Below are 19,253 nucleotides of genomic sequence, written 5' to 3' on the forward strand. Positions count from 1 at the left end.
ACGCAGTTTTTATCTGATTTAACAACAACGCATGCCTTTTCTTGATACCACCAGATGCAGTAGCATATGCTACTTTACTTTCTCTTTTGCTCATAGTACTTCAGGGTATAACAAAATATTCAATCACAATATAAAATATGCTGTACTGTACACTGTAAACATTTGCTGTTAAGTGATGGATTCAGTGGTCCATGAGATTGGATTTTTCTGGACTTAATCCACAAAATAATGGAGTTTGACAATGCAGTAAAAAAAAAGTAATTTAGGGAGCCACAAAATAATGAAAGTAAAGCATTGAACTATTAAATAGTGAGGGTCTACTGAGTAGTAAATGTTTTCTATCTCCTTGTTTTCATTGGTTGATGCCCTTGTTTTATATACTGTACTGATCTAAAAGGATATGTGCTTGAGTCATTTCACAGTTATAATAATGTAGTAAATTCAATTCAGTATTCTTTGAAAAGGTATTACACTTTGGATAACATAGTGTGTGTGTAATAAGAAAATGTTCTACTTTATCTTCCAGGAGTATCCCTGGATCCTATCTGCCTCAGATGACCAGACAATCCGTATCTGGAATTGGCAGAGTCGTTCATGTGTATCCATCTTGACTGGGCACAACCATTATGTTATGTGTGCTCGTTTCCATCCTAATCAAGACCTCATTGTGTCAGCTTCCCTGGATTCAACAGTTCGAGTGTGGGATATCTCAGGTATTCCTGGCAAACCAGGAGGTATGCATTGCTTTGGCTGGTACCCATGGGTTGTGAAATATCCAGTCTTTTTATCTTCTTATGGTCCCAACTCTTGTATCTAACACACATCTGGAAAACTTAACATGGAACATAACAAGTCTCATTATATTATCAGCTTTGAACCTAACTGGTGGCGTGTAGCTTGCCTTGGTATTACTTGGCCTTGTTCATTCGAAGCAGTTATATGTTTGAAAAAGCTATCTTTTAGTGAGGTGGTAGTCAGTGCAAAATATAAATGTTTCCTTTGTGATTGTATGATAGTTATCTCAGGAGCATTAATGTTACTGCCCTATACTGTATATTAATATTTATACAAGAACAAATATATTGTTTTTGCAATATTTTTGTGAATTAAATTAAAAGGTAACATGCAGTTACAGCCTTTAATGGCATGGAGGATTAAGCATCATAAGGGCCACTCCTGTTTTCAAAAAGACCTTCATAGAACCTGACTCGTTATACCTATAAGGTATCCACTTAATGTGGTTGGGGACTTAATTTTCAGTGAGTACTGCACCTTGTAGCTCTTCAGTTATGACATTATGATGTTAAATTTTCTTATAAATCTGGACTAGTGTGGAGATTGCATGCAAATTAAAGATAAACATTATCAGAAATATACCCTTTATGTACTCCTTAATGGACTTGTTACAAATAGTCATAGCATTTAGGATTACAGTGGGTATTAGCAGTGGCATAGAATTGCTTCAAATGTTTGCAAAAGTACTGTTGTTATTATACCTCTTTGATAGACCCTATTCATCTCTGAAATATTTCCTTACTGTTCAGTCCTATCCTTAATTTTTTTTAAATATTTTCTCCCGATTATGTTAGAAACTAGAGTTCATATACAGTACTTAGTGTATGGCTTGTACTAACACATGTGGTAAGGAATAGTTCTTAGGTGGAAATTATGCATTTTACTTGGTGCTTGTTGGTCATTGATGGCTGGTATGTAATCAGGTATTGGCATGCATTCTACTAGAGTACTGTGTGATATTACTGATGTGCCTGGTATTGTAGACAGGATATTTTGAGATTAAATTTTTGACCAAGGTGATTATCAAATTGTATTCATGGGTATTGGAATGGTATGCAGTATTTATGGCTTCCTTTTGGGTAGTAAGCAATATTTTTGACTTGTTAATGACTTGTTGGTCAATCATGAGAGACCTGAGAGTTCTATACCAGTAAGATGCCTCCTGGCAGAACCTACCATTGCCAGAGTGCTTTGGCATGTATAGTGGCTGGATATTGTACTTGTGCAGACAGAGGTGTTGCAGCAAAGAGTTACTCATTCATTTGGTGGTTGTCTCTTGACTATTAAGGTTACTGGGGCAAAACCATTCAGAAGCCTTAGGCATTCCAAAATACCTTTGATCATAAAAAGAAGTTCATACTTAGACCCTAATGGATAGATTTTGAAGGAACAATGTCTAATAAACATTAGGTCTCCAAAGAAGACTTCATGGAGTAAGCAGACAAATACAGTAGAATGTTATGATAACTCTCATTTTTGGTTTGTACATGTTGGTTCCTGCTAACAGTCAATTAAGCACTTTTTTTTAGAGTAAACTGAGTTGTTTTCATATTGGGCAGTATTCTTTCAATTACTAATCAAAGTGTAAATACCGGTATAAAACACTTAGATTTAAACCTTAGTGGTTTCTGATGGTTGGTCAGTAAGTGGCACTAGCTCATATTCTGGTACTAATGTTCTTAAGGATTTATTGCACGAGTAGCTCGGCCTGTTAGTGATAAGTGAAAACATGATTTATGTACTACACAGGGTCTGTTTTTCTTAAGTGAAGTGGAGTTGGTACAGTACCATTTTAAATTTGTCCAAAATTTTCAAAGGCTTAGATTGCATGGGGGGGGGGGGTTTCTAATTATAATATTTACTAAACCTAATTTAGCTCTATTCATATTGAGAGTCATATGAGGTTCTTTTGTTTCAGTTAACAAAACTTGGTAAGTCTCCCGAGCTGCTTCACCTCGGTATCATTTCATGTGCTCAGAGGTCCAGTGAGAGAAAATTAAATTAAAATACAGGTATAAGATTTCAATTTGTACAGTGATACAGGCAGACCCTGATTTACGAGGACTTGATTTAAAAAAATTTCCATTGTGGAAAAAATTGTCTCACACATTGATGTATAGTACAGTACATGCAAAAATCTCAAATTTACAATTCTTCTATTAGTAATAATGAAATAAGCCTCTCTCTCTCCCCCCCTCCCTCCCTCCTAAATGTTGTAATTTGTTCATTAATTCTTACGTAATACCTGTACATTACTTTAATACTGGATATACGTATATTTTTTTCTTAACACAACAAGGTCTCAAAGATCCACCTGGTTTACCCAGTCAATTTACACAAACCTGTATCACAAATCAGCTCAGTATCCTTGCCCCACTATCACTTGACACCATATTCTCTGCTTATTCACACACTGCTACAGTATTTAAATGACCATCCCCCTCACCTCAAGCCATCTAACACATCATCATTCCATTTACTTGGTCTTCCCTTTCCTTCCTACTATCCACCTCTATTGTGTATTGCACTCCTTTTACCAATCTTTCACTTCCCATTCTCTGTGCACAGTGGTCCCTCGGTTAACGAGCGCCTCGTTTAACGAGATTCTTACAAGCCGACCTGAACATGTTTTCGCTTGCATTTGGCGGTCCACCAGCTGTAGTATTAGTCCGCCAATACAGTAATCGGTTCTAGGGTTTAAATTCCTAACCATTTTAGCAAATATCAAGAAGTTTATACTATTCAATAATTTTAAAAGTTTAATATTAAATTTTTTAGTCATTTTAACAATTATTGAACATAATTGAAGGTAATGAAACTAGTTTTATGCGCGTCATCCAGCCTCTCAACACACCATACAGGCGTCAGTCTGTGTCTTTTCAGTGGAGGTAACATCTTGCTTGAGACTCTTCAACTAAATGCTTTTTTTCCGTGTTTCCAAGCAAATTATTGGTCATTTTGGAATTTATTTTACAAATTGACAATATATAATGCAGTGCAGTGTTGATTTAAAGAAAATAATCTTGAATTACACCAAGAGAACTAAAATTTAATGGGTGAAATGGTGCCATGGGGTGACTTCTCTTCCACCCCAATGCCTTCTCTTCTCCCTTCTCCTCCACCCCCATTCTAATTCCCATCATCATCATCATCATCATCATCATCATCATCATCCAGGAGCCTTCTACATACACACCTCAAAGTAAGTGTACTTTTCTACATTTTTTTTTTAATTTAGGCAATTTTCAGTGAGCTGGAACCAATTACCCAAAACCCATTAAAACAATGGTTTCGGTTAACGAGTTTTTCGGTTAACGAGCAACCTTCTAGAACGAATTGTGCTTGTTAACCGAGGGACCACGGTACTTATATCTGAGCAGAACCCAGACCGTAACCTGCATTTTGCTTAACACCCTTTTTCCCCTTATTTCTGTTCCTTCTTCTTGGAAACATGGATTTTCTTTTATAGCCAAATTGAGTTCAAAACTTGTACCTTCACAAGGGTTAAGCTTAAGTGTTCTGAAGCCTCACTGCTCCTGATATAACTGTAGGATTAACGGATTTAAAGCACTTATTAGGTCATATTTTGTCTGCTTGCAATAACAATATTGTCTGTACAGATAAAGTGTTCTGCCACTGTACATTTTAAAGCCTCTGGTAAAGGCAACTCTGCCAAGAGGATTTTTATTGGTGTAGATCTCACAGGTCACTTTTTTCTGCTCATTGTTCATAAAGGGGACATCACTCTTCATTCCTTCATTTTGTCAATTAGATCAGTTAGTGTCAGTATTGTCTTATTCATGGACCATCTCAGTTTATTGATACTTTAAAATGGCAGCAAAAATAGTGTTCGAAAGGCACGCATGGTTCACGCACGTAGAATATCATAAGTGACAACGATTATCACTGTACCTGATGGTGACTGCTTGTTCTTGTATGTTACAGACTATTAGTATAAATTGTATATTTTATATGCTCTGCTCCACATTTAAAAGTATTTGGGGTATGCAAAATTTTCATGAAATACTTTGGTTTCCTTGCATTTCTTCAAGTTATTTGCAAGATAAATATGCATTGTTAAAAAAAAAAATTCTGCTTTGAATTTGAATATTTCACAGTAATAGTACTGGTACTGTATTTCTAACAGCTTACACTGATAGCAATAACATTAAGAAAAAAATGGATGAGAATTAGTGCAATAGATGAGGCAACCAGTTTATACAAGGTCTGAGTACAATTTCGGGAACAAGGCTGATTGTGTGCACCAAGTTGTGAGCATTTGTCTGCATTGTTCTGGATACACAATATAATAAATGTTTGGATGTTCTACTTTAGTGCATGAGGGCAACCAGTGTGTTGTTTCACTGAAGAAAAACGGCATTTGTTTGGTGAAATGTTACAGCCTGGCGAGAAAGCTAATGTACAGTAAACCCTTGCTATTTGCGGGCTTGCAATTTGTGATTTCGACTATTTGCAGTAAGCAGATGGTGGCTTGCTTACAAGCCTCTCCCACAGCGCAACAAGTCATCCCCTCGTGCCCGCAGCGTCTCTTCTCCCTATGTTTGCGTTCAACCATTGCCTACGACGCAGCATCTCATTTTGTACTCAAAACTTTAGTGTTTCTGTGTGAAATGGCCCCTAAAAGACTGCCTAGTGTCAGTGCTAGTGGAGTAAAACATTTAGAAACTTCAAAGCCAAGAGGAAACACTACTGTACCAATCATGATATTTTCAAGAAAGAAGTAGCTGCTCGTCCAGCTAATTCATCTCCCTGCCGCCAGTCCAACACCCACCTCCCTGCCATGTGCCACCCCGCCATGTGCCACCCCACCACCCGCCTCCCTGCCATGTACCACCCGCTTCCCCGCCACCTGCCTCCCCGCCATGTGCCACCCCACCACCCGCTTCCCCACCATGTACCAGCCCACCACCCGCCTCCCTGCCACCCACTTCTCCACCAACTACCACTGCATCACCCTCTTTCAACAGTGATCCTGATGATATCCCTATTCTTCAGTAACCAGATTTTATCCTACTGTACACTTCATCAAGCTCCAAACTTCACACATGAAGGAGAGTAGCGTTCGTGACATAAGTTTCTCAGATACAGTATAGGTACCTGTATACAGTAGTACACTAAGGTAGTATAAGTTGTTATCCGCGGGTTTTACCATTTCACACCATTCCTTGGAACCAAACCCCTGCGAATAGCAAGGGTTTACTGTATAAGGTATGAGTACAGGTATATTAAAAGTTATAGTAATGCTGTATAATAATCCTTGAACATAAAGACCTTCATACAGGAGTCTTATTCATGAAAAGGAGACAAATATTGTAGATTAGATGATTGATCAGTTTGATGAGATTAATGATTTAATTTTTTTTGTGACATTTTGTTTCATAATGTGCAGTTGAGCTAATAATGTGCCTCATAGCCAGGCAGAAACTAAAACTTTTTAATCACGAGAAGGCTTTTATTGCAGTTTCATGAAATTAAGAATAAATTGGAAAACCCCAATATAGAATAAACATAAATAATTGATATACACTCTGAGAACTTTGTATTAGTATAATTTCAAGTTTTGGAAGGATACTAATGGGGATATAAAACGTTACAACTAACAAAGACATGTGAGATGTAAAGGTGGCTGTGTAGAGTAGAGTGGGATATGAGAGTTTATTATGAGAAAGAGTTATTTATTTATATTTATTTTTTTTTTTTACTGTGTGACTGTATTATCAATATGGGAGAGTAGCCAACCATTTATCATCTGTACTTCATGAAATTCAACAGAACTAGTTCACATGATAAGAGGAAACCTAATGATGTAGGGTCCATTATGGTTGATAATTTTTGGTGCATGATTTGTTGCACTTTTGCTAGAAAAATGAGGAAATACGATCTGGATAACTCATATGTTGTACGATTAAAAAACCTTTTTTAAAAATGGACCATACTATATTCTATAGACTCCCATTACTGTATATAAGCTGACATATGTTCTTATGAATAAAATGCTTCCCGAAAAGTCTTAAAATGCCACAAAATATGTTAACAAATAATTTGGTGTACAGTGATTATAATTCAATAATAAGCATATTAAGTGGATTACTGTACATGCTGTACAGTACAGTAATAATTTTTTGCTCCCCCTCCCCTCCCAAGTCATCTATCAGCTAATGCTACATCCCTGCTCTCCTGTGCATTGTCAGCAATATTCATACCTTCAAACATTTGTTCACTTCTAAATTCTACAGTTTCTCTTAAAAATTTACACCTATACAGTGACCCCTCGTTTAACGAACACCTCGGTTAACGTAATTTCGATTAACGAACTGCCTTCCATAAGGATCTTCAATTCGGTTAACGAAAAAAAAATCGGTTAACGAAGTTCTTACGAACCGACCTCAACATGTTTTCGCTTGCACTGACCGGGCAACCAGCTTTCGTATCAGTCCACCAATACATTAATCGGTTCTAGGGCTTAAATTCCTTACTATTTTAGTAAATATCAAGAAGTTTATACTATTCAATAATTTTAAAAGTTTAATATTCAAATTTTTAGTCATTTTAACAATTATTGAACATAATTGAAGGTAAAGTGACTAGTTTAATGCACGGCATCCAGCCTCTTAACACAGCAAACAGGAGTTAGTCTCTCTCTGTTTTCACTGGAGGTAACATCTTGCTTGAGACTCTCTTCAACTAAATGCTTTTTTTCTGTTTCCAAGCAAATTATTGGTCATTTTGAAATATATTTTACATATTGACAATATATAATGCAGTGCAGTGTTGATTTAAAGAAAATAATCTTGAATTACACCAAGAGAGCAAAAATTTTATGGGTGAAATGGCGCCATGGGGTGACTTCCCTTCCACCCCAATGCCTTCTCTTCTTCCTTCTCCTCCACCCCCATTCTAAATCCCATCATCATCATCATCATCATCATCCAGGAGCCTTCTACATACACACCTCAAAGTAAGTGAACTTTTCTAACATTTTTGTTGAATTTAGGAAATATTCGGTGAGCTGGAACCAATTACCCAAAAACCCATTGAAACAATGGTTTCGGTTAACGAACTTTTCGGTTAACGAACGACCTTCTGGAACGGATTGAGTTCGTTAACGGAGGGGTCACTGTATTGTGCAATCGTCCAACGAGGTGGTCACAGTTTTCAGTATGATTAGTTCAAACAGTGGTATCTGGGCTGGATGCTGTTGTACTGTAGTAAGATGTATATTAATGAACTGCTGAGCCAAATTTCTCACGACCTAACTTTTTTCTGCCATTTAAGACGGGTAGCAAAAGTAAAAGAACTACCGTATGACCCAATCCTGTGCTTGAAATACGAAGAAAATATATAAAAGACAGCTATTCCTGATTATACAGCAACACAAGCTGATAACACTTCTAGTGTATACTATTCTGCATATGGCATATTTCCTTGTTTAGAAGTTGCTTTATTTTTAGATTGAACAATATGAAAGACATTCGTTACTCTAAAATTATTATTTGCTGAATAAGGTTTAATAGAAGTTGGCAATTTAACCTTCTTTTCTTTTTCAATTGGTAATCAATGACCGTTGAACTGGAACCAATTCACCCATTAACGTCCTTGTTACATTCCTGAAAACCACGACTTTAAGTGAAATGACGTTACGTGAAAACGATTTTACCATAGACACAATGATATAAATGGGGGTTATGTTCCTTGGATATACAGGTTGACAACCCTTTATCCGAAAACCGAAAAGTTCTGAAAACCGAAAGTTTTTTGTGGAACAATTTTTTTTTTTTTTTTTTTTTTTTTTTTTTTTAATACAGGGATTAACCCACCCAGGCATAGATCACTGACCCACATTGGGGCCTGGGGGGCGAAAATGTAATAGCAATACTAATTATAATAATAATAATAATAATAATTATAATAATAATACCTGTAATTATTCATAGTAAATAAAAATTTTTATTAAAAATACGCCAAAATAAAATAATAAAGATAACAATAATACTGTATTAATAAAATAATAATAATAATTATAAAGAAATACGAGAATGAAAAAAAGAAAAAAGTGAGTAACACGACCTAGACCTATGAATTATTATCATTACCTGTATTATTATTACAGTATTACAGTTAACCCTCACTTTACGCAGTTAATGTAACCCGGAGGGTCCCGCGTAAAGTGAGGAACGCGTAAAGTGAATAACATAACATATGGGATTAATTGAAATGGAGTCCGGGCTGATCCCCAAACTCCACTTTTTGACGACACACAACTATGTTGTAGTAAAAATTTTATCTTAACTTTATGATGGTATGAAAAAACAAGTAATATAGAAGAGGTTAGGTTAGGAAAGATAAAGGTTAACATAGGAAAAATAAAGGTTAGGTTAGAAAACTAAAAATTAGGTGTAACACTTACGGTAGTAGAAGAGATGGGTCGGTATACGGGGATGGAGGCTGGTTCCGAGGCAGAGGGCAGATTACTGGCCCTCAGGTGATTCACCATTACTAGGTGAATCACCATCACTGTCACTTACAGTTGTCAGGGCTTCCCTGACAAATCCCTCAAAGTCATCTTCACTGCCACTATCACTGGCTTGGGCTGGCTGTGGTGGGTTGCGGGCGAAGAAATCTGTTATGCTTTGCTGACGGCTGGCGTTGATGTTGTTGTGATACACCTTGATGTACGGCTCCATAGCCTGCACCAGCCGGGTATGGAAGACTTCATAGCGGTCATCGTCATTGTCGCGGGAAAGGAAGGACTTCATCTTCTCTGCACACTCCATGGCACCCTTAATATCACTATGACTTAAATTGTGTTCTTCGGAGAATGACGCACCTTCTTCCTCCTCTTCACTGACGTGTTCTTCTTCCAACATCTCGTCGGCAGTCACTTCAGGATCTCTGATCACCTCCAGGATGTCGTCGTTGGTGGTCTCGGAGAAGCCTGGAACTGTAACAGTCTGCGCAGCTTCTCTGGCAAGGTCCACTGCTACTGCAACATTCTGAACCTCACCAGTCACAGATTGACTCCTCCTCTCACCTGGTATTCCATGCAACACATGTCTCCATGCGTGACGAATTGTAGCAATAGACAGCTGATCCCATGACTCCACCAAGAAGTCCACAGCTTTCTTGATGTTAAATACTCTCCAGAATTGTTTGAAGAGTATTTTTTGCTGTTCTAACTGTTGATCCTCATCTTCTTCGCTCTTGCTATCGGTGGTGGTGTCACTCAGGTTACGCAACTCTTCCCTGGTGTTGGTGTAGTCGTTCAGGAGCTGGAATTTTTTTGTTGAGAATGCAGCTTTCACATTGCAAATCAACTCCTGGTCCATGGGCTGGATTAAAGACGTAGTGTTGGGAGGAAGGAAGACCACTTTTACGTTGGGGTGACGATCTAACAGTAGGGGCGAGTGTCCTGGTGCGTTGTCCAGCAGCAACAAAATATTAAATGGGACATTCTGTCGCTCACAGAATTTCTTTACATCGGGAACAAAACAGTCATCAAACCAGGAGAGGGACAGTGTAGAGAACATCCATGCCTTACGTGCGGTCAGCCAGTGGACATTTAGCTTGGTCATGTCCATGCTCTTGTAGGCGTGCGGCTTGCGGGCTGTGTGGATCACCGATAACTTGAGCTTACAGGTACCGGAGGCATTGGTGGTAAACAGGACGGTGATGCGTTCCTTCTGCATTTTCCGGCCCCGAATCCTGCTGGCATTCTTCACAACGAAGGACTTGGAAGGTAGCTTTTTCCAGAAAAGACCAGATTCGTCCATGTTAAACACCTGGTCGTCACTGTACTGTCCTTCCTCCATAATCTCACGTAAAAACGGAGGAAATTCCCGAGCCGCAGCACGATCAGCACTCGCTTCTTCACCACCAATGTTTATATTGGTGATCTTGTTCCGGATCTTAAACCTCTGTAACCACCCAGAGGAAGCATTAAAGGGTTTGGGCTCTGAAGTTCCCATCTTTCGTGCCACTGCCATGTACAGTTCACGTGCGTAGTCCTTAACAGAGCGCGTGTCGACCGCCATGTTCCGTCGCGCCTGACGCACCAAGTACCTCACAAGTAATTTTTCTGTCTTGAGAAGCACCTGGTTGTGAAAATACTTGATCATAGAAGCACCTGGAGACTTTGTGATCTTCATGTGCTCCTTTATCTTGGCTGAATCCTTTTTTATAGTCCGGATCGTAGATTCGTTCACGCCATGCTGGCGCGCCAAATCAACCTGCCTTGTTCCTTTCTCCAACTCTTGGATGATGCTATACTTCACCTCGTAGCTTAAGGAACGTCGTGTCTTCTTTGGTTTAGTGCCGCTGGGTCCAGGTAAGGAAAGGTTTCTCTCTGGGGGTGGTGGTCCGGCGGAAGCCATTTTACGGAACAATGGATGCGCGTTTACACGGAGTGGCCTTGAGGGATGAAACTGCCGCGGCTAGGTCAAGCGTCGTCTTTCCTCCCTCCCTCCCTCCCCCGGGTGGACACGTCATAATACTTTAAGCCAATTACAGCTAGTAGCAGAGGGGGGTAGGGATGCATGGCCAATCACAGGTCTGATACGTCATATGACGTCAGTGATAACGCAACAAAGACACACACTGCGCAACCTTACCGCGCCGCTTGCCCAAGCGAAGGGAGGAGGAGGAGGGAGAGGCAGGCAGGCAGGCGGGTGGGTGGCGGGTGGGGCGAATCTAAAAATAGCGTCGCGCCGGACACTCTCCGCGTAATGGGGTTCACGTACCGCGTAATGTGAGCACGTGAGGTTCTGGCAAGGCACCGCGTAAACGTGGAAACGCGGAATGCGGGACCGCGTAAAGTGAGGGTTAACTGTATTATTATTATTATTATTATTATTATTATTATTATTATTATTATTATTATTATTATTATTATTATTATTATTATTATATTTTTGCCCCCCAGGCCCCAATGTGGGTCAGTGACTTGTGCCCGGATGGGCTAATACAAAAAAAAATAAGTAACCATTCTGAAAACAGAAAAATTCCGAAATCCGAAATGCCTCTGGTCCCAAGGATTTCGGATAAGGGATTGTCAACCTGTATTTCTGGTCAAAATTTTCTCAACTTGCCACAAATGTTTCACTTTCAACACTATCACCTTCTTGTTTTAAAGTTTCAAATAAACTTAGAGCTTTTGCTTGTATGGAGAGCAACGAACATGGAAAGTTTTGTGTTGATCCTCGATTCACATGTTTAGCTTTCTTTCCATATTTTCCATGATGCCACTTCTGTTACAAGTTAACTTTGTAGCAGATAATGGAGTAACACTTTTAGCACTTGATTTGATATTTTTATTTTCTGCATTTCCACAAATTGTTCTTACCTACAGTGTAGGCTGCAAAATGACAGCTCTTGCTATGTCCCCAGCTCACTGTCCTTCAAATCTCTTTACCAGATCTAATTTAACATCTAATGTAACAATTTTCCTCTTCTGTTTAGCACTCATTGTTCTAGGGCTCAAATATATTTATAATTGGATTTTAAATGAATATTGGAAGAGCATCAATCAATCAACCAACCAACAGTAACAAACAAATGTGGCACCCACACTAGTCGCTTACACAGCCAACTGTTGTCACAATCTGGCGCTGAGTGCCTTTGTACACAATTTTTTTAATTTTTGTACAGTTATCATTTTCATAATTCTATTTTTTTTAATAACGATATAACGAAATGACGTTGACTGAAATGGCGTTAATGGGGAATTGGTATACACTGTACTCAACAGATATACTGTACCTTATTTTAAAATTAATTTGAAAATATGCAGATACCGGTATGTGAAATGCTTTGTGTGGTGTACACGCAAGATCTCGGTAGTATTGTATACAGTACAATAATTTATTTTTATAATTCTGTATCATATGAAATTATTACACTATTGTTATTATTTATATTATTATAGATACAGTATTGGAATGACTTTTCAACAAAATTCAAGTTACAAGTTATGTGGGCATACATTTCAGATGCTTTATATTTTTGTATACAGTCTCTCCTTGACTTACGACGGGGTTCCATCCAGACGACTAGGTCGTAAGTCGAAAAGGCGAAAATAATACATAGAAATTCTAAAATGAAATACGGTATAGTAAAAGTAACATAAGTATTGTGTCGGAAAATGTGGAGTTTGGGGGTCGGGCCAGTCTCTATTGGAATTAATCCCATATGTTCTGTTATTCCATTTACACGGTTTTCGTTTTATGCGGTACTCCATGGGTTCAATTGACCGCGTAAATCGTAATTCGGGGTATCACTGTAGAACCAATCAGTCACTGGTTTTGTAAACATTAACGAAAACAATACCGTCTCTTCTCATCGTGTTTTTTATATTCTACGTATTATTAATGAATTGTATTGTTTATTTTGCACACAAACATTAATTCAATAAAAAAAATAAAGAAACATTAATTAAAACATATATGAACAGTAAATAAGTGTTGCTTTCATATGCTTATGTAATGATATGTTTTCACATGTGCGCACTTACATACGCGATCTCTTATTTTTTTTTACTTAAAACAACCATATTTATTTTACTACAGCTACAACCAGGGTCTTATTGTGTTCAGTTTTATATGTAGAACCAGTCAGTCACTGGTTTTGTAAACAACGAAAACAATGCTGTCTCGTCTCCTCGTGTTTTTTGTATTCTACGTATTATTAATGAATTGTATTGTTTATTTTGCACACATAAGCATTAATTCAATCAAAAAGACATTCAGTAATAAACAATAATGAAAGTTTTGTACATCGAGAAATGACGCTGTTTACACAATTGTGCATGTCTGAACGTTGGCGGGCCGCTCAAACCCATCGAAATTCAAGTTTTCCCCGTCAAAATTTTAAATTGTGCAGTTTTTTTTGTGTCCAAATAAAAAACTTCTAATTAAAAACTCGCAAAATTTGAGAACCTACTGTACAACATTTAACCCTTCAATATGTCTTCAAAGAGACCACGAAGCAGTGAAAGTGGTGCTAGTGCTTCCAAGTGTATGCACAAGTCACTATCTACCCAGGAAAAGTGTGAATTTCCATGGTCCGGCACCGGTCAGGTCCCGAGGTTGCCGGTCTAGAGAGGTACAACCTGTATTATTATTATTCCAACACCAAATGAACTTAAATAATATGGGAATTAGGGCAAAATTGCATACTGTTGTTATAAAGGGGTCACGGCTTGGGGAATTTCTGATGAATCCAGCCAGCCAGCCTCCCTCCCTCCCTCCCTCCCTCCCTCCCTTAGAATTCATTCTCATTCTTTGTTTGCTCTTATATTATATGTTCTTTATTTCCAAGTCACATTTGAGTATTGAAATTATATTTCATACCTTTTATGGTTTCATATGGCGCTTGGCTATGAATTATGATTTTTTACAGCAAAATTTAAAATAGAGGTACAGTACAGTAATAATAGAGGTACTGTACCTGCAAATTTAAAAATGCGAATTTGTATTTTGCTCATTATCATGACTCCACTGTATATTAATGTTATATATCTTATCAAAAGTTGGGTTAATTTTTACCACTGTCACTTAGAGCTATGCTGTTAGTGATGATAAAGGTTATTCCAATAACTGCAGAAAGTGGTAGCTTTTGTTCTCTTAAGTTTTTCATTCTGAGATCATGGCATTTTGGTTATTAGACTACAGTACAGTAATATGTTTCAGTAGTGGTCTAGGAGGTGGCAGCCAAAACTGTCTAGTACAGTAGTTAATATGACCCAGTAGCTCAGTTGGACTGACTCAACCAGCAGGGAACCACTCAACTGCATACTGTATTGTATTATACTATACGAGGCCTAAATCCTACATCCTGTGAAAGGTTTTATCTCGGCTGCCTAAACTCCCCAAAATTTGTTTATTAGTGTGTTTTATGAGTGGGTCTTCTTTTATTTTGTTATAGGGTTTGAGGAGATTATTTCCTCTTCTTGGAGCATACAGCTTGACGTAGATAGAAGTGTATACTGTGGGAAACTGTAGTTGATGTTCTCAGTGAAACGTTTGTTCTGTCTGCCTCAGAAGTGAGTTCATCATTTTAGATGTTGGTAAAGTTGTAGAAGGGTATGTTTGGGTGTATTTGGAAAGTAGGACAGTGTTTTTATTTTGACTGAAGTTTATTAAGAAACTGTAATTGAAGCATGACATAAAAAAGGTTAACAATACAGCATGCGCCACCACACAAAGTTAGTAGCACAGTCAGCAATGAGATAGAATGACTGAACACTCCTTCCTTCATTATCTCTGTCTCTTCCCTTCACTATCCCTGTCTTTTCTTCCCTTCATTATCCTTGTCTCTTTCTCTTCATTATCCCTGTCTCTTTATCTTCATTATCCCTGTCTTTCTCTTCCTTCATTATCCCTGTATCTCTTCCATTCATTATCCCTGTCTCTTTCTCTTCCCTTCATTATCTCTCTCTTTCTCTTCCCTTCATTATCCCCATCTCTTTCCCTTCATAATCCTTATATCTTTCTCTTCCCTTCCTTAACCCTGTCTTTCTCTTCCCTCCATAATCCTCACTTCTTCATTCCCTTCCTTTATCCCATTCTCTCTTCTTTCTCTTGACTTTTCCTTCCTTACTATAACTTACATCCATTGAATTTTCACCCCCTTTTCTGTTCTTCCTTCCTTTTATCTCTCTACCCTCCCTTTGTAACCTCTAATTTCCCATTCCTCTCCTTTCATCCTCTCTGTTACCTCTCTCTCTCTCTCCTTCCCCTCCATCCATCACCAAGTCTTAGCTTCACATCCCCAGACATTGAAATTTTTTTATCTCTTAGAGTATATTATTAATGTTGCCACTACACTGATACAAAACCTCTTCTTTCTTTTCCTCCGCTCCTCTTTACCTTTATTCTTCCTTCTCCTCTCATAACTTCTGCTCCTTACCCTCCCCTGTTATATCCTTGCCTTTTGGGATTTATGTCCATGATAAATCAAGTAAAATTTTAATAAATTTAACCAAGTTTAGTATTGTATGTGGAATATTATAGAGATATTTAATGGGGTAAGTTACTATACTTAAAACAAATTATCATTACTGTCCAGGGTTATGGCCGTTGGGTGGTATGGTAACCATAGTACTCGCACCTTTTTCATGACATTGCCTGACATATTGAGGAACTAGTGTTTGTAACCCATAGCAGAAATGTAGGGAGACCTGCCTTTGTTAAATAATTTTCATTCCTCATAGATAATTCACTCGTCCACTCTTGTAGCTATGTCCTTCCCATTTCTATTAATTTTCTTTGCACTGTGACTGACAAGCAATACTATTGTGTAATGCGAATGTAGAGATTTTTTATCAGCAACTGGGAAGCAGTCTTGCCATCAAGTTAGGCAATGAGACACAACACATAACTGTATATTCATTATGAATCTGTTTTGCCTCTAAAAATGTGGCATATGGGGAGTATAGTTACTGGCACACTGTAATGTGACAAGTTATTTGGTAAATTGTCTTGTACATTAGTTGGAAGAACAACACAACTTGAAAGACACGTGCTAACTTAAGTCACAGCAAGAGTGGGGCCCAGCATATTTGACCCTGATTCAAGCTCGCACAACAACACTCCTGGGTACCAGCGTGAGTAGTGCTGCCACTGCTGCTTTGTTCTTGTCCAAGTCTTTCATGCTCCTTGTCCAGGTATCTCGTGTAACAGCTCTTCTGCTTTGTAGTCTTTTGTGTGCTTGTTATGTGTAGATGAAAATAAATCCATTTTAAAATTAAAGTTAAAATACTCTTGTTGCAGTATATTATTGTAAGTGCAGTACTTAGTTATGGTCTGGCATTACACACTCTTGAAATAGATAACCCTTGTTATACATTTAATTCACAAAACAATAGTGTGTGTATGTTCTGTGCTTGTGAGCTGGCTAGTGAGTTGAACTTTATTACACCATTTTACTCTCTGATGATGTGTGAAATAAATCACCGTACAAATTGTTGTTTTAAATATACTGGTTGCCATGGTAAATCATCTCACGTGTGTTGTCTTGCACACTTCGCATTTTAAAGAGGGAGACTGTGAATTAGTTTCCTACTAAATCGGCAGCAAATGTCAAACACCTAACAGCAATGCTGAGAATACTTATTGGTTCATATTGTGTTGTAATGACTATAGAAGTTGAATTTTTCAAGCTATTGTTTACATAATATAGAACAATATGTGAAAAACATTTGCCTCTTAAAGTGTACTTGTGGTAGAAAATTTAAAGAAAGTGGATATAGAAATGAGATAAAAGTAGGCATTCAGGGAAACAATAAGATGTACAGAGATAGAAATATTGAACATAGAATGATAATTTGAATCTTGATAGAGTATGTCAGTTATGACAGTAGGAGAAAGAACACCTGTTTCAGGCTACCACTTCCAAAGATACTTGTTGGTTGCAGAATTTACACACTATGGAAAGTAAAGGAACTTCATTCAGGTATTTTCCCAGGAGAATTTAACTTTATATTAAAATAATCCTATTTACAAAGGTATGTTTTGTAAATCTGAATATTCATCAGGTGTTCATTTTGTAGAAAGGAAGTTTTTATATAGAGTATGCAACTGACAGTGCCTTAGATCATATATATATTGGTGTTAGCATAGAACTGAGCATGGAGGAACAATACTGGTCTAAGGTGGTGGCCTGCTAGAAGAGTTAAGTGTGTGTGTGCGCGTTGGTAGCTAGACATAGACTTTTTTAAACTCTTACCTCTTGGGAGCAATTTTACTTGAATTTTCCTCTTTAAAGGTAATAGTAGAGAGAGAGAGAGAGAGAGATTTATTTATTTTATTTATTTATTTATTTATTTGTTTATTTATTTATTTATTTATTTATTTATTTATCACATACTGTACATTACAAGATCCACCCAGCCATATTCTTGACCAAAAACATGGATTTCAATATCAGTCTTCCATTTATATTTTCATTATATCATCTTGCATGTACATTAATACTGGTTACATAAAGAGAAGTTTGATTTTAACAGCATCTCGCCCATTACTTGAATCAGAACTGTACGTGTAAAGACGTGACTTTTGGGAGAAGAAAGTTAATACTGTACTAAGAGGCATGCACCCATTATACTGTGAGCTGTGGCTGCATGGAGAGGGAGTCTGATACGTATGGTTAAAGAATGATATAAGTGGAGTTGCTGTCATTGATGTTGAATGAATGAACAAATGATGGTTTCCCTGCCCTGGAATGCTAGTACCGTAGTGGTTTCTCTCTTCATAATAACATCACCCTCAGAATTAAACCTTGTACAATAGGAAAAGCTGTTGTATTTCACATTGGATGTTTAAGGTCTTGAATGTCTTGTTTATGTATACATGGTGTAAAAAAATAAAAATTAAAATGAGAATATAGTTCAAATCATATCTTTTTTGATGAGTATGTTCTCACCACAGCACAGAAGTAATGATCAGAATTACAAATTTTGTTGAATTAAATTGGGGTTTAACTATACAGTTTAGCATTACTATACCAGATATTTCAGTATGTGAATGCCAGCTAAGCTATTGTATCATTTGGTGTGTGACATTTCTCACTTGTTTACTACAGTAATTAATGTAATTTATTGGTTGACAACTGTGCATATTGTATTTATATGTGCCGTCATGGAAAAAAAAATTCGCTCCCCGTGGTGAAATTGAGTCATGGGAATGAGTCTCCAAACTTATTTATCCTGTCTGTTGTCTGGTACGGTTGTGCTGTTTTATCTCATTTGGGGTTGATGCTGCCATATTTAGGGAGGGAGCGAAATTTTTACCCGGCCGAACAAGCATGTGTATTATATAACTGTTTCTAGTAAGTTTGCTGTTGCACCATTTAATATGAGGTGATGTTTGCATGCTTTAATACATTTTGCTTTTTCAATAATGCTGTTTATAGTTGCTTTTTGTGTACATATGTGAATTATTTTTATGAATTGTCAACTCCATAATTATTTACTCTGTTTTCTATTGACTTCTAGAGCACAGTACTGTACATGATCTGTCATGCATCATCTACCTTATTTACTGTTGTCTGATGATCCTGACAGTGATAACACTTTAAATAATGTTTTGACTCTTGCAGGTTATATTATTTGGGAAGTCTTACTCTTAAACAGGAGTATTTCAAGAGAAAGATTTTATATATATGGATCCTCCCTTGATGAGATGAAAAATTAATTTATTATAATAATTTGATGAAAAATACATTTATTATAATAATTTGATGAAAAAAATTAAGATAATAATTTTAATTGAGTATAACCACTGATAATTAGGCAATGGATAAACATGAAATTGATAGACACATTAGCTGTGTTTACGAATATTGGCAAAATATACCAAAAATTTACCAGGCTAGTTATAGTCCAGTGAATGGGAAGATGTTAGGTGTAGAATGTGTTATAGGTTTGCATGGAGGAGTGCTTATTT

The 19,253-nt window shown here is 37.3% G+C and overlaps 1 protein-coding gene across 2 annotated transcripts in view; it reads left to right on the forward strand.

The window, feature by feature from the left end:
• Nucleotides 1-19,253, forward strand: part of LOC121871806 (coatomer subunit alpha-like) — a 169,997-nt gene that overhangs the window by 67,333 nt on the left and 83,411 nt on the right. The window contains exon 4 of one of the 2 annotated variants that reach the window (XM_042374305.1): nt 527-734. In XM_042374305.1, the coding sequence (XP_042230239.1) occupies nt 527-734 (208 nt within the window). The remainder of the gene's footprint in view (nt 1-526; nt 735-19,253) is intronic. The other variant, XM_042374306.1, reaches the window with a different exon arrangement.

Source organism: Homarus americanus, unplaced genomic scaffold, assembly GCF_018991925.1.
Source record: "Homarus americanus isolate GMGI-L3 unplaced genomic scaffold, GMGI_Hamer_2.0 scaffold39675, whole genome shotgun sequence".
NCBI classification, from domain to species: domain Eukaryota; kingdom Metazoa; phylum Arthropoda; class Malacostraca; order Decapoda; family Nephropidae; genus Homarus; species Homarus americanus.